Source organism: Diadema antillarum, unplaced genomic scaffold (assembly GCF_040938485.1).
Source record: "Diadema antillarum isolate AM-2024a unplaced genomic scaffold, OU_Dant_1.0 scf00000074, whole genome shotgun sequence".
Lineage (NCBI taxonomy): Eukaryota > Metazoa > Echinodermata > Echinoidea > Diadematoida > Diadematidae > Diadema > Diadema antillarum.
Genome location: NW_027270963.1, coordinates 2,431,441 through 2,448,757, shown reverse-complemented (window position 1 = coordinate 2,448,757; position 17,317 = coordinate 2,431,441). Strand labels below are relative to the sequence as shown.

The 17,317-nt window shown below is 36.8% G+C and overlaps 1 protein-coding gene across 1 annotated transcript in view; it reads right to left on the bottom strand.

Annotated features, from left to right (window-relative positions):
* Positions 1-17,317, bottom strand: part of LOC139717354 (cadherin-23-like) — a 197,374-nt gene that overhangs the window by 72,352 nt on the left and 107,705 nt on the right. The window contains exons 34-38 of the mRNA XM_071628860.1: positions 7,679-7,756; positions 6,757-6,899; positions 6,006-6,068; positions 4,986-5,189; positions 4,006-4,116 (exon numbers count right to left, since the gene is read on the bottom strand). Of these exons, the coding sequence (XP_071484961.1) occupies positions 4,006-4,116; positions 4,986-5,189; positions 6,006-6,068; positions 6,757-6,899; positions 7,679-7,756 (599 nt within the window). The remainder of the gene's footprint in view (positions 1-4,005; positions 4,117-4,985; positions 5,190-6,005; positions 6,069-6,756; positions 6,900-7,678; positions 7,757-17,317) is intronic.

The following is a 17,317-nucleotide window of genomic DNA, read 5'->3' as shown; positions in this document are numbered from 1 at the left end:
TTCTGCCAATAACATCATATACTTCCAAATAATGTTTACACATATAGCAAGCATGCTGATTCACACTCCATGATTGTGACCACCAGCAGAATATCAATACATTTTGATAGCTATCTGTATGTATTGTGTACTGAATATAAGTGATATATGTAACATCAATTACTTGAATGTGTTACTGTTTATAAGGATGACAGAGTCAGAATAGCCCTTTAATAATATGCAGTTAGACAGCATCGACTTCACACGAACAAGGAGAAAAGCTGCATACTTTTGCATGCTGCTTATTTAGCATAAACTGGCACACAGTTCGCATAGGAAATATTAAAGGGATGATATGTGAAATAACAATTGTAAACATTCATTTTGACAAATCTTTGTAGACATAGACAAAGCACAATGCAAGTTAAAAGTCACACATACAATGTATTTTTATTGGTTTTTATGATTCAGAATGAAGGAGATGAAGAAGAATAAAGAGGGGAAGAATGAATAGGAAGTGAAAAAGAAAGGGATAATAAATCGAGAAAGAAGGATGAAGAGGAGGAGGAGGAAGAGAAGGAGAAGAAGAAGAAGAGGAGAAAGTTTTAGCCAGTCTGTGAAACCATCGATGATTCATTTACTCTGCAAAATGGTATGAATGAAATGTTAAACAGCAAAAGCGGTTTAACCCATTGAGGACGAGTCCCGAGTATACTCAGCCAGGCGTATATGGGAAATGAGTGTTGTAGCCCGTCCTCAACAGGTTAACAATCTAGAGCACAGCACTGCCAACCAACAAACCTGGCCCATCCAAGGGAGGCGAGAGTCCTGCTCATTTGATGCAGCAAAGCAGGAGGAAGAGGGAAAAGATGCACATAGGAGAAATGGATGGGTGGTGCCAAACAGGAAAACATTATGAAATGATTATATGAAAATTACTTGGGGTATAGAGAGCGAGGGAACGAGGGTCATGCGCAGCACCAATTACAATATTATTATGGCAAGATGTAGCAAAAACCTGAAATGGAATGGAGCGAGGGAGATAGCCATTTTAGGGAACTATAAACCAAAGTATGTATGGAAAGCAGTCCATGTATATGGTGCTATTGTATGAACCCTTTGCTACCATATACTCTGCAAACACAGAGTACAGTATATACACTGTATATGAAATGGTAATGGTTTTAATGATAAAGGTTATGAAGATGATGATGAGGAGGACGACGATGATGATAATGATAATGACCCATATGCCAGTGATGATGAAAAAGGTAGTGACAAAGAAATAATGATATTTATGCAGATGATACTAATTAACTGTATTGCTATTTAGCGGCCTACTACACCACTTAATATGAGATGCACTCATCAAAACTAGGTGTTCAGTCTTAAACAAGAGTACAAGATACCTGGGTCCACACGATATAGGCCAAAATTTGGAGAGAAAAAAAAATTGTTTACTACACTAGAACTCTACCTATCATATGTGGTGCTCTTATATTTTCTTGATGCTAGCTAGACAGATATGTACGAAAAAAAAAAACACAAACCTTAATAGTCTCTTAAGATTTTCATCTTCTGTTATCACTTTTAGCTATTTTTGTTTCACAATCGAATGGTTAAGTAGGCACATGCTAATCTTGATTCCTTTGCAGTACAAACTGTTCTAGAAACTAACTACAGTATATCACACTGATATACTGTACATTCAAAACTGTTAGTACTGAGTCAAGCGGTAAAGGAGAGATCAAAAGTTGGGGATATACTGAGTCAAGCGGTAAAGGAAAGATTTAGAGTTGGGGATATAAAGACTTTGGCACAGCAATACTACAAGTTCTATGCCTGTTTGAATAGGCTCACCGCAGACTAGATGCTACATATTAAACTAAACAGACCAACACCCATAGAGAGTTCCTAGTTAAAAAAGAAATGAAGCTATTAGTCCCCAGCGATTGCACCAATAATTTCTTTAAAAATGATGGTGGGATGCTGAGCATATTGATATATTTGGTTTCTATTATTCCTATTCTGGTTCAATGAACATTTCACAACAATGTAAAAACAAAATCATCTATTTTTATTGAAGGTAACTGGTAATGTGCAATGACTTCAATGAAAACTCTTTTCAACGTGGTATTTTCAGATCTCTCCCAGAGCTAGGGACCTAAAATCCTCCAAATGCCATTCATTCCATAAATGAATACTTGGTTCTCCTGACCACTCAAGCCTCCACTGGCAGCATGCACAAGCATTCTTGCACCTCCTACAAACTCAGTCTACACTGTCCTGCACGCTTTTATCGAACAGCAATTAGCAGTGCACTATGTGTCAATGTGTGGATAGCATACAATTAGTGAACGGGGGGCTTTTCAGCACCCCTTTGGGTTATTGATTGCTCCGCAGTGAGGTCGGAGGGAGGAGAAAGGGGCCAGAATTTAGGTGCACCTTGATCAGGTCTATTGTCAGTAAGCGGCCTCTGTCTGGGGCAAAACGGCCGAGACAGAAAAGCCATGCAACAATGCCATCTAGTTTTGTTACGATGGGATGATGATCGTAAAAACACACCCACATTTGTAAGACCTGGCATTTGCTTAGGATGATGTGCAGATAAATGAGATTAAACTCAGTTTTAGGATTAATTATGCAGTGTGAAAGTTTCTTAGTCACAGCGGGAAGCAAGAGCACAATTGCATTTTTTCAATGTAGATTGGAGAGGACAGAGGGGGTTCTACTCTTAAACCTTTGTATGGCTCCCATGCAATATTTGCCAGATTTTTGTTCTTCTTATCTGCTCATTAACTTCCCACCTCTGAATGTACATGCAATTTTTTTCTCACTTTGACTCTGCATGCTTCAGTTCTGGATGTCAAAATGAGTTAAGATACAAACTACGTATTTGTGAAAACTGGTATCTACCCCCTCCTTTGGACCATCTTCTAACCTATTCTCAATGCAGGATAAACATGAATGAGGATACCAAATGATCTTTTTCATAGATTGTGCAATCTGTAGCGGAAAGAGATGGTTTTTTTCCCCCCTGAAGAATAATTATGATGAAAATCTTGGCATGGTAATATACTACTTTCAGCTGGGAAAATACAGTAGCAGTGTGAATGCACAATAAATGATACGCTACTGTTTGGGATGAAAACCATTATTACATTCACAACAATATTCCATACTCACGACATTTTTATAAACATCAAAAAAATGCTTGACAAAACTACTTTCATGTCAGCTAAATGACCAACATAATATGTCTATTGTAACTTCAATGCAGACCAACAGTGTGGGGGACCCATGGACAGGATGTAGTAGGCATCGCTGGGAGCCGATAATCAATAATGGCACAATACACCAACCTGGACAGCTTGGTGGGATAGTACATTTACAAATGCCTCTTCATTTATTATTCTTTTCAGATTTCACATGTTGATAATGCTCGGGTAATGACAGCAGGGACGTACAAGAGCCAACAATGGTGAGGTTCTTCTTCTTCTTCTTTTTTTTTTTTGTCTTGTAGAGTTGAATGCATAACATGTTTTAAGGGACAGGGAAAGGTACGTGTAATACTAAAAACAAACAGACGACAAACATGATCCATAAATAACTGTAAAATTACGATGACAAAACAATGATGAGAAAAACTGTAGTTGAATTCATTCAAAAAGCCTGAAATAAGAATGATTTTTTTTTATTTGCCAATTTGAGAGAAAAAAATTCACCACTAATATTACAAAATGTGTTGCCAATTTTGAATCAGAAATAAATTTAACATTAAAGGGCTCCAAAAAAAAAGAAGAGATTTTTGTTTTTCCTTCTACGTTATCAAACACAAACAAAAAACTTGATTGTCAAAATAATGATTGAGATATACAGTATCAAACAGCAAAAATGTGGTTTCATAGGCTCAGTGGATTGTATTACAGAGCAAAATGCATTTTGTTACACCAACAACATGAAACCAAAGATTCTTTTCCAAGAATCTACTGACATCTACTGACCACATCTACTGACAAGCCTCACCTGAGCGATGATCGTGACGAGGTACTGTTGGATGGATTCATAGTCCAGTGGCTGCACCACAAGCTGCACCTCTCCACTAAACGAGGTGATGGCGAAGTAATCTGTCGGCGCCTGGAAAGCGTGGAAATATCGTTGCAAGAAAATGAAACATCTGAGAAAGTGAGCATTAAAGCTGCAAGTGCAATGCATTTGTCTGATAATATCACTGAAATTTCCAAACAAAAATTCCTTGGTCTTTGGTGTGGCTACTATAAATTTAGCCTTGGAACAACTTTTATCCAGTACTGTAACTCACCTATTATGGGTGTTACCCGATCACATCACACACCGTTTTTAACAATATATTTTTGCTAGCCTGAAATGCAAACTAATCTCACTCACACACACACACACACACACATTACTGTATCCCTATCACCATGGCAACAACAAGGTAGAACACTGGAGACTATAATGAAAGACTACACTGGTGTTTCTTCTGAATATGCATGAAAAGATATTCTCTCTCAACCATCCCCAGAGACTTCAAGATCTCCCGCCGAAAACCCATTTTTGCAAAATCTCCCGTTCTCCCGCTTATGATTTAATTTCTCCCGCCCTGGCTCTGTGTCTCCCGTTGGAAAGGATTTCTTACTTATTGCTATCGTATGTTGAAAAAATAAGCCTTAGATAGCACTAGAGAGCATCTAGAACCTGGGAATTTCGTGCTTCGCACACATCAACTTGGAATCTCCCGTTTGCTAGGGGTTTCAGGCGGGAGAATCTCCAGATCAGAAGGTGCTTTGGGTTGGAGTCTCTGCATCCCAAACCAATATATATTGTTACATACTGTGTGATGTGATTGGGTAACACCTTAGGTGAGTTACAGTACTGGATGAACGAAGTTTGCAGCTGTGTTGAAAGATAATGATTTCATTTCAAAAGGAAAAAAAGAAAAAAAGAATTTAATAATTTAAAATGTCTCTATATTGTAAACTTACACTGCCAGCATCACTGGGCGTGACACCCGATACTTGGTAAGACACGATAGCACCGGGTCCGGTGTCTGGATCTGTCGCTCGGACTTGAAAGATGGCCGTTCCAAACGTGGCGTTCTCGAATATGGACACCTCCGCTGGGAGATTGGTAAATGACGGTGGGTTGTCGTTGACATCTCGGATTTCCACAATAACATCCTGCCTGACCTGCACACAGTTGTAATAAGATGGCGGTGCAATGTCATTCTCGGTGGTAACATGCTACAGAAAAGTACTGTTATCATGACTTTAAATGATTATCTGAGTGCTAAATAGGAGCCAAATATACAAGTACATCACATTTCCGAAGGTACCCTGATGAATGATGATGAACATCATGAGAAATATCATATATACAAAATTAGACCAACTTGTTCACTAATTTCCCTCATCCCTTAGAGGGAGGTGGGTGGTCAGGTGGTACCTATAGCTACAACTCACTAAGTGGACTTCTGAAAATTTTCATTGGCTCAATACAGATATTTTTTGGTTCCTTAAAAACTTCTGAACACATCAGCTTACAACAGATCTGCTGAGGAATATTTTCAGGCAAAAAAAAAAAAAAAAACATGGAAAAGAAAACAGTAATAATTTCACATTTGCATTCAAGCATAATATCCGCACCTTTGAAATACCTGTATCATGCGTACATGTGTGTGCCTTGTCAGATAAAAATATCATTTCAGTGTTCATAAATTAACCCGTTGAAGACGGGCTGATTTTGTGATAACACGCATTTCCCATAAACACTTGCCTGAGTATACTCGCGACTCATCCTCAATGTGTTCAGGTACAATCACTTGCTGTATGAGGATTAAAAGCAGTCTCACATTCAACTGGTCAGATTTTGATATTACGGGATCCATCAATGTCTGATATGAACAAATAACCTCAAGATAGGTGGCTGACGATAATCTAAATCATCCATGATGAAATATTGTTTGACTCCCAACATTTCTTTCAATGCTTTCATCTGATACTCACTGGTTCATTGATGTTGTCAGTCACATACACCTTGACAGTAATACGACTCCCAATATTTGCATCCTGTGTAATATTGAGATAGAAGAGATCATGTGGTGTTAATACACTGATAACATTCAATTACACTGTCAGAAATAAAAATCTTCATTTTCTCTATGATGAAATGAAATTTTGGCACAGCCTTTGATGGCAAGATTCTGTTTGATGGTGACAAATTGGCAAAAAAAAACCCCTGAATTTTCATTAAAATTATTCAATTGATAGTAATCTTGATTTGTATGTCTGAAGGACAATGTAGTCGATATCTTCTTTACATTTAGATGCTCTGTTAAACTTGCTAACATTTACATGAAAAATTTCTCTAGATTCACTTAATTATCACTTCATGTGCTTCCATGGACATACAATATGATGCTGTTTGGACTTAACAGGCTTATCATTATTTTAAAGAAAGTGAAACCTTTTGAGGAAAGTGCATGATCTATTCATGACTCAGTTTTAGTACATAACATGAATGACAAAGGACCAAACATAGACAAACACTTTAGAATGAATAACTTTTAAAAAATCTTATCTGTCTTAAGGTGAAATTTAAATGGCCCCTCAAGTAAAAAAAAAAATCAACAAATAAAACAAACAAATGGAGACCATTTAAATATTTCATCCTTTTACAAGTGTGCTTTAATATGTCTCTCTCTCTTTATCTACAGTGGCATCTGCTAGTAAGCCAAAAACGGGTGTAATGAGTTACCTCTCTATCTAAGTTGGGTCGTGCATAGAGCTCCCCTGTGACAGGGTCAATGGTGAAGATGAGTCTTGCATTGTCGTCTTCCAAACCAAAGATGATGGGGTCATTATCTGGATCTGTCGCACTCAGTTGTCCAACCACGATTACTGAGAGGAGGAAAGTGGTAAGTCTTTAGATGTTGGCATATTATATGCTATTCCACATAAGTATACAACATAGGTTAACATTTGAGACCCTTATCATCATCATCATCATCATCACCATCACAATCACCATACTCATCATCAACAACATCATTAACATCATCATCATCATCATCATCATCACCATCATCATTACCATCATCACCATCATCACTTTTTGCATCTGTTTTCTTTCTACGACGACATAAGAACAGAAATGGCTGCAAATTTTGAAATTGTTTGAAGAAAGTGGAGCTATTGCATGTGTTCATTATCAAAACAATGATTTCTAATTTTTAAGTACAAAATACTTTAAATTGTGATGATACTTTTTGACATTTACACTCTCTCCACACCAGCAATGAAACTGTGCATAAAATCAGAAATGGACTATTTTACTAACTGGAACATGGGGGTTACCTGAACAATGAGATCTCTCATGCATACGACATAATAATAATAATAATAATAATAATAATAATAATAATAATAATAATAATAATAATAATAATAATAATAATAATAATAATAATAATAATAATAATAATAATAATAATAATAATAATAACAATAATAACAATAATAATAATAATAATAATAATAATAATAATAATAATAATAATAATAATAATAATGATAATAATACCCTAAGGGTTTATATTCATTAAATGAGAGAGAGAGATAAAATACAAATGATTAACATGTACAGAATATAAAGGAAAAGACAAAATATGCAAACTCACATGGACTCTGCCCCTCAGTGATGGTGAATGTTGGTACGGTGAAGAAATCAAACTGGGGTGGATCGTTGGCTGCACGATCTATGGGGAAAAAATAGCAGACATATGTACATGAATGTATTTTATCATTCAAAATCATGAGACAATATCAAGCAAACATGCCCAAGTTTCCAGTAAGAATGACAATAGTAGTGACCACACATAGAGCACTATTAGATTCATCAGCCTTGATGCCAAAGGTGTTCGATATAAAGGAATGTATAAAGAGATGTAAGGTAGAGGTGATCTTAGAACATGTTATTGACGGCCTAGTTTAGGAAGAGGCTGGCAAACTACATGTATAATAAATCACAATAGATACAGCTACTAAATGGCAAAAATTACTTTTAGGAAATAATGAATCACCTGTGAGAATTCAACTTATTGCTTTGGTAACTGTAATAATAATTGCAGTTTGAAATTATGCAACCTAGATTTTCATTATTAAACTAAGCAAAAGAGTAATTGAGAGTGATGAGGTTTCACGACAGTGGAATGCTTCTAAAGTAGATGTTTTATGACATAAAACTGGAAGTATACTCCAAAGTCTAGCGTCATCTTTTTCAGAATGTCAGAGATTAATCATTTGTGTGACATATTGCAAGTCAGCAGAAAATCAATACTTCTGTGAGTGTGTGTGTGTGTGGTTTTTTTTTATGAGGCAAAGATTTGTTTCACATTGGAGTATTTATTATCATTATTATTATTATTATTATTCATTCGGCAATTCAACATACAATACAAGCAGATATAGAATACAAACATAAAATCGTATTATATGATATGAAAATTGTGGTGATTCCAGGTGCATGTCGCTGGTTACTCTAAAGCACCGTTACAAAGATGATATAATTCTCTGCCTTGACATTCAAATAATTTCATCATGAGAGAGAAACATAACAGAAACACAGACACACTACACACATATGCAAAATACTGACATGTTTGTTACATATATTTGATAAATGTAGTAAATCATACTCATATACGGAAAATATATATTTTGTTTTCCTCCATCTCTTTTTTCAAATTTATTGCACAATGAATTAATCATCTGCATCTCTGCTGAGCAAGACTGACATTATAAAAGTACCTGTGGGAAAGAAACATGGTAAATATTTACAGTATACCAATCAACCCAATAATCATTAGAGCATAACAGCACAATAATGTAAGTATACTTGTGGCATATAGTTTTTAACTTTTGTTACAAAGCAAATACGATTTTCATTATTTCATTTATGGCAGTGACATTTAACTCTATGTGTGCTTCCCAAACCGTCAGGCCATTGGACCTGTGTATAAAAGCGATGGTGAAAATTTCCCTTTTAGGGGGCAAGGGGTTTAATACCAATGTTAACCGAAAAAAAAAAATGAGTCCAGTTACATTACAAAGCAACATCAGTCACTGGAAATAGGGCTAAAGAATAATTTAGAGAAAAATACTATAGAAAAGCAATAAATCTTTCACTTCTGGATGTTTACCAATCATATCCTATTGCATTTTGTCTCATTTGTCAACATGGCGATTCCGTCAGTTGCAAAACACAACGAAATAGAAAATGAAAGAAAAAAAATGTGATGGCCTTTGAATCATGCGTTCTGAATACTCATATAACTGTGAAGGCTCCAGTATAATTGTGACAAATACATCTCTGCCCAGAGAGTGAAAGAGAAAGAGGGAGAGAGAGAGAGAGAGATAAAAAAAAAAGAGGGAGAATGATGATAATTGTAGCATTTAAAAGTCAGATCCCATGCGAATTCTGGAACACCCCAGTGCACTTTGCTCATGGTGCTGGCTGCCTCTATTTAGTTTGTTCCATGGTCCGTGCAACCCACAGGAGATACCGTGGGAAAATCTGTGCAGGTATTTGGGAGTCTCTTCCTAAATCTCTGCTACTCATGCTGTATTCTATGGGAGCAGTGATATATATGGGAGCAGCATATTCCATTTTGAACTCCTCTCTTAATTTGTTAGACAAAAATGGAGTGATACAGAAGCATTCAGTTACAGCAGAGGATCAAAGGACAGTTTACTATGAGTACACACTGGGACATCTACACTTTGTGATTCTTTGAGTTGACCCAAATGAACTTTGCTGGTTCCCCTTTCAAATTTCAATAACCTTAATGTTCATCTAAACGCAAGCAATTGTTGCTTGTACATTCCCTTGTGTGATACAAATCGATTTCATCTGTATAGAAATAAATAACAAAAGGGAGACATGTTACTTATCAGAATTGCAGTAAACATAAAATTCTTTGTGATGAATATGAGTACTGCTAAGTGTTTGTAAGATGCACAAGTTTACCAGGTTGTGCACCTTGCTCTTTGCTCTGAATAGATGAAGTGGGAACTTTTGAGTGCTTGGGTTATGATGCTATCATACACAGGACCCCCGTTTTATATCCTACTCAAGGGAAAGAGAGCTTTTCCATGAGGGGATGGCGTAACGACACATGACATTGCACAGCAAGACTCCGTAGGATTCAAACCCGCACCCCAACCTGAGCCATTCGACTGCAAGACAGACACTTAACACAAGGTATGAGCCACTTCGCCACCCTTGAACACATGCAAAAGTAAACAGAAGGCTGAAAATTTACACAGCAATGCCTGCACTTCACATAAAAATCTAACAATTAGCCCCACAGTGAACAAAGGAAGTTGTAAGACAATGTAATTTAAAGGCACTCATTTGCAACAGACATTGTATTTGAGGAGAACCAACAAGTGACAAAGAAACAAAAGAAATGAAACAAAGGACTCTACATCACATACATTAAAAACATACATCCCATTTCCAATCTGACAAGGTCAAAGATAGAAGCATTTCTTGAACAATAAGTTCAATCATGCAAAATGTCTCAGAAAAAAGAAAGGAAAAAAAAAAGTACATGATTGCACACATGCATAGGGACATGGCATTCCACTGCGTACAAGGTCCAGAGAATTTACACTACATCTATGTACAAAATATGATACAATGTATATTATGTAGGTATTGCATTCTTGAAACTCTACATTGATTATTGAACAAAACAGGAAAAGAAAACAAAAAAACATTTAGTACCGCAATGTTCTATGCTTGTTATGCAATGTCATTTCTCACAATGAGATGAAAGTAAGAAGATAATCATAGCTATGCTCAGGGCTGTCAATTAACCCTTCCATGTCCAAAAACACACTGAGGAAGATAAAAGACATACATGTGTATTTTCAAACATAACATCATTACAAAAAAAAGAGCATATATCTTTAAATAAAAAACATACTACATATTACCAAAAACATACTAGGAGGCCAATAGCAAATTACAATATATCTACACACATTTTTCATTGTCAGCATGCATTCTGTCAAAACTTTGTGCAACATTATCAACAAAGCTGAAATGTTGGCTTATGGGTATGATAAATCTTAATTCAATTAAAAAACTCAACAATTAATTAAAAAAAAAAGAGAAAAGAAAAACTAAGAGCTGGGCTATCGAGAACGTGTGTCCCATCAAGATCAAACAGTCTGCAATGGATTTTATAAAAATGCAACAACAGTATACAGGTCATAGATTAAGTTGTGTAGTGACTGCATTACATCTCCGCTTCATCATTTTGTTCAGGATATTGAAAATGCTTGCTGACAAGTACCCTGTTTTGAGACTTTGGGTGCTTTACCTATTTATGAAACATGGGGCATATAAAATGGTGCCCTCTAATTGTCCAAACTTATGTTGATGGTTGAATTAACCTCATTAACGGTTACAGGTATCCAAATACTTTTTGGCAATCACACCATTTTCCCCCCTAGCTAACTGACTTGCTACAGAACATCATGGATCCTACTAAATACACTGCAATAATCATGGTTTATGTGGCATGACGGCAATGGGAAAGGCAATAAAAAGTGCAATTTGTTGATGATTACAATCACCTGTTTAAATGGTTCATTAGTCACGGCAGGGACAGGAAATCATAATCTGTGCGAAATCGAAAATGGTGATGCATTTTTTTTTTATCTGTTCAATACCAAATATGCGGAGTGATACATTTGTAATCGCCAAATATTACACAGTTGTTCAAAAGCTCAACTTGGTGAAGGCCCACAGATTTATACGTGACCCTTCATCACGAAACCCACAAACTCCAATCCCATGGACTGATTATCCAGGACCCAGTAGGCCTGAAAATAGCATTTGGGGCCAATTCAACTGATTTGGAGGTTTCAGATGCTTTTTGAAAGAGTAACCTGCATCTATATCTACATTTGAAACGGAAAGCAAAATGACTCAGGATAAGCAGTGTTTTTCAAAGCATTTAAACTCCTAATATTTGGGAGTCTCAGCTCATTTTCTCAATTTTTCAACTATTTTTCAATGCTACCAAAACTACTGAAAACAGAGAGTCAGCAGAAGCGTTGATACTTTTACATAATCATGAATAAATGTTGTCGGTGAAAATTGATAATGTCTGGAGGCAAGCAAATGCAAATATGAATTATGCGATATATATGAATGGTTATACACCATATTTGTACGATTGAGCCATACTGGACATTTTGTTTAACTTGACGGAGCATGCCAAAAATGGGAAAAGTGTTTGGGAGAGTGTTTGGAGATTGGGACACTGCATTGCCATTCAGCTAAGGGACCTTTGAGAGTGCAAACAAAGCACAAATCCAGGAATCCCCAGCAACCACTTCTGAGAGAAAGCATTCCGCTCACTTTCACAGCTTCGCCAAGTTAAGCCGAAGTATTCAACACCTCTTTCAATCGTGCCAAGCATCACTTTCTTCCCCCCCCCCCCCCCTTGTCGAAGACTCAAAGCCTGATTTCTTAGATTGTCCATGCACTTGAAACTTATCAGCCTAACACCCAACCCCTAATCCAGCAAACACCTTTTCTCCTGGTTCTGGACTGCGGCCCGACAAAGGAAAACACAATGCTGCCTTTGCGGAGCACTCTGGCATATACAGTGAAAAGAATACGAAGGGGATAAGAAATTGAGCCAATTACACCCAAGAGCATGTCTGATTGTCAATGGGGGTAAAGTGAGACATCCTCTAAGGGTAGAGATTGGAGATCTATACCCCCCTGATCCCACAACCAGCACCTTTTGGATCACTGATAGCACCCTTCAGGCCCTTCAGAAAGCACCTAAAACCAACTGAAACTGGAATTGCAGAATAGCCACATCAATAGCTACACTGCAAGTAACAGTCAGTCTGTTTAATATGAACACTTTGAATGTTTCTAATGTATCTGTAAGAATTTTCACTCACACTTATAAATGCTTCTATTCAAAACTTTTGTTTTCCTTTTTTATTTCATTCTGAAATGTGGCAAGAAAATAAATTTGTCTATGGCATAAATGGTTTATGGCAAATTCAAACTTACTTTCTAGGTGATCATATTCTCAATATAAAGACAATAATCACTAATGGCAGAATGTCTTTGCAAACAATAAATGTTTTGTTTCTAAAGAAACAAAGAACTAGACATTTATTGAAGCCGTGAAAACCTTGGCCTTTCACTAGATTTTCCTGTAAAACCAAATCTCTACAATTTATAATGCCAAATATTTGAATGAAGAAATGCTCTTGCAAGAGATAACTAAAATTTGATATAAAAACTCATCAATTTACAATTTTAAAAATGTCCCCTTAGGTGTATGAAAAATGCTTAGATGATGAAATCAAACGGGAACTTCTAACTTCTTAACTTGTAGAAGAACTATCCAAAAATGTCCTTTTTTTAAGTGTCTTCTGTGACTCATGGATGAATCTAGACAGTCGCCTTTAACCCGCTGAAGACTTGTCCCGAGTATACTTGGGCAGGTGTGTAGGGGAAACGTATTATAGCAAATTCAGCTTGTCCTCAACGGGTTAATACAGTGTATAAAGGTGGAAGAAAAGTTCTGGTCTCTACATTTCTTTCAAGCATTACAATGCCCTGTACATCAAGAGGTGATAGGATAATGTAATCCTAAACTGGGCTTAATGGGAAGCTTCAGCCATCACATAATAACACCCCAATCTGCTTCTAATCTCCTCTCTTTGGTGAAGGAAGCCATATGAGTAGTGGTATCCGAGAGAAGCTACAATGTATGTTAAGCACATGTCAAATAGTAAATGACATGCTGATAGTGCATGCATAATACTGTTTCAAATCAAAATGGGGTGAAGTGCACTAATTTCTTGTTTCTCTCTACAAATACAAATGAGCACACATGCATAATTACAGCCAACTCTAATCTTTTTGTCACAGCCATTTTTATGGGCAGTATATGAACACAAATTAACACAAATTCAGACCATGAACTCTTGTCTATAACATTTCGGGAACCTGGTATAACCTGGTATACCAGGTTCCCGTATATCAGTTGACACCACAGGAACCTGTTATACCAGATTCCTGTAAGGAATGGGTTAAAAATGTTTCCTGTTTTAAAAATCTGAACTGCATTCTCCTATAATAATAATAATAAATATCATTTATAAAGCGCTTATTAAAATGTTTCTAAGCGCTGAAGAAAAATTAGGAAAAATAGATTCAATCATGGAACATATAAAGATTGAGATACGATGAAACGCAATACAATATACAAAATACATAAGATAAACATTGTAAGTTATAACATATAGAACGAACTTAACATCTTACTTAACTTCTCCTATGTGACACTAGGCTCTTTGACAGTGTGTAAATATGAAGCTTTGAAAAAATTGAAGATGAAAATAAATGCCAAATGCCTAAAATAGATGGAAACATCTGAGCATGGATCCAACAGTCTAAGTAGATTTACCAAACTCTATATCTACCATAGACAGTTGTGTTTACCATTCAGTATATGATCTGTCAGCATGGTGAAATTCATTCATAGATCTCTTGCGTTTGACAACACAACTTTCTCAAATCTTTTGCAATACTACAGTGTAACTGCAAACATTTGAATATTCTCATACAGCTCAGTCTGTGAAGGTTGACAATGCTTGAAATTGAGTGACCACAATATCAAGAGGTATATCTAAGGTGAAATTTTGTTTTCTACTGTTGAATGCACACACAATGGAGACTTGGTGTGGCCAATACACAGCAACACCCTTTCAAATTTGGTGTTCCTTCACTTATCATGTCATATTTGAAGAGGTAGTTTATCTTGAACAGGTTTAAACACAAAGAGCTGGTTTTCTTGCAGGGGTAAAGGAAAGTAAAGATGCAAATTCAAGCCTGGAAAGCTTATATAGCCCAGGGCTGTGTGCACAAAGTCTGTGGAGGGGGAAGGATTAACAACACCTTAGCATCCCTTCCCCTTGCTCCTTCTCCATGACAAGCAATTACCATATAACTGAGAGTATTCTTTTCATTTGAAAGGAGTTAAAATCCTCTCCATCATGTAGAGATAACCACATCACTCTGGATAACAGAAATTTGTTTAGTAGACTTCAATAAACAGATGTGTCTTTTTTTTTGTAGAAGACATTAAGCATGTTTGCCACTGAAAATGACAAGTGCCACCATGAGTTATAGTATGTTTGTGTGTATCTTCTAAATGTGCTTGTTTGTCTTGTGTAAGCATCATATGCAGCTGTGACGCACTGATGATATTTTTTTTCAGGAGTCTTTCTTCTGAATACCGTAAAACATGATATATTCGCGGCATGAAATTTTCGCGAATTGGAGCCGACAGCCTTTTTCGTGGCATGAAATTTTTGCGAATTGCCACTGGTGTTCAATGCATGTAGTGTAAACAAAAACTTTCGCGTGCATTTTAATTTCGCAAATTTTGGCGTTCGCGAAATTCGCGAAATTAAAATGCACGCGAAAATTCCTCGTTTTACAGTAGCCTCTTGGGGTTGCTCTTTTGGGCTTCGTAGATGACAGGATTCAACAGAAAGGGGGTTGAGTGACTTGGTGTGAAGGACAATTCATACATTTGATCAACTATTTGAAGTCAAATATGCAAGCCTGTCTATGTCTACTTATTTTATTGCGCATTCCAACATGTTTTGTTTGGGAAAATTTGTGCTTGATTTTGGCACACATTCCGATCACAAAGGAACATCATAAAGGAGAAGTTAAAGTGAAATAAATTCAAATGATTCACCCAAGTCCTTGACTCAACAAGTTTCATCATAATGGCAAATTATTACTGTTTACCATGGTAATTGTTGGACGAAGTACCTCACAAGAAATGTCAATTTGCACTCTGGGATATTTTCTCCTTGACAAATGTCCTAGCCTTGAAAAAAAAAAGAAAGATATGAAAGGGAGAGCATTGTGCCATAGTGGTAGGCACAATTATATTTGGTGTGTTTACAATGAGACAGTCTTGTCTAATTTGCATTATGTCATCGCAAACAACATCACTATTCCATGAAAACATGTCAAACTTCACAATTTTAGCATTATCATTAGATATTCTGCCCTGTCTTAATGCTGCATTTACTGTTCTGCTTAATTGACTACAAACTCTTCTCATTAAAGGCAACTGGAAAACAGAGTGAAGTTTCCCCTTTAATGTGAACAGGCAAATAGACTTGCTTTCTTGACTGATTTTCAAACAACCTAAAGGTACAGTGTATTATTCAATGATGACCAAAACAACAAAATCGCATTTGGTGTCAATTCAAGAGGTGAGAGGGTGGGTAATACAAGAGAACAGACTCACACTAAGTGCAACCTCTCCAGATCTTGAAGACACTCGTGAGTTTGTTTTTCTATTTATTCTCTCCCTTCTTCCTACATTTGTTTCTTTCTTCTGTCTCACTATCTCCTGCGCCCTCCCGCAGGAAAGTCAGCCCTCTCTCCTCCACTCTTCTGCAAGGTCGAACCGTTCCTGTGCAAATTTACTCACCTCCCCCTAACGTGAGGGAAGGATGGTTAAACACCACTTAACAAGTACCCCTCGGTAAAAAGAGAATGTCTGACACAAGTGTGGTACCATCCATCTCTTGTCTCTGCTTCCTACGTATAATACTTTTTTAAATTCACTGGGTAAAAGTGGAACAGGGCTGCTGTTGAGGGCAAGGGAAAAAGTAAACCCAGGCAGGGTGTCAGTGAGGCACTTGGTGATGCTCCTTCTTCATCTTCCTCAACCTTTCCAAAACATTCATCTTCAAATCCTGTATTCCCTGTATCTATCTAGATGGACAAAATGCTTCCTTTTTTCGGGGGGGGGGGGGGGGGGGGGGGAGGGGGGAGGGATGGAGGGGGCGGTGGAGATTTATTGGGTGCATTTCTTTCTACTTATCATAGATTATTGGCTTCAAGATTACCTTTGAATTCTCCTACTAGGAGATACATGTATCATCTTAAATACATTTATGTACAAGTACATCTCATACACTTTTTATCTGTATTTCTAGAAGCTATCTATGGCATGAATTTGGATAAAGTGGTTGAAGAAAACTGATACCTCATATCTTCACCCCTCTGCTTGATTATCTCATGCTTTCAGAGGAGTGTTTGTTCCATATTTGTCAAAAACACTTGCCCTAGCAAAATCAAAAACCTGTAGAGGACTGTTGAGTATTTGAAAGCTTGAGGGTACATATAGCCCCTCTCTCCCAGCATTTTAAAACCTTAAAAAAAACTTTTTTTACCC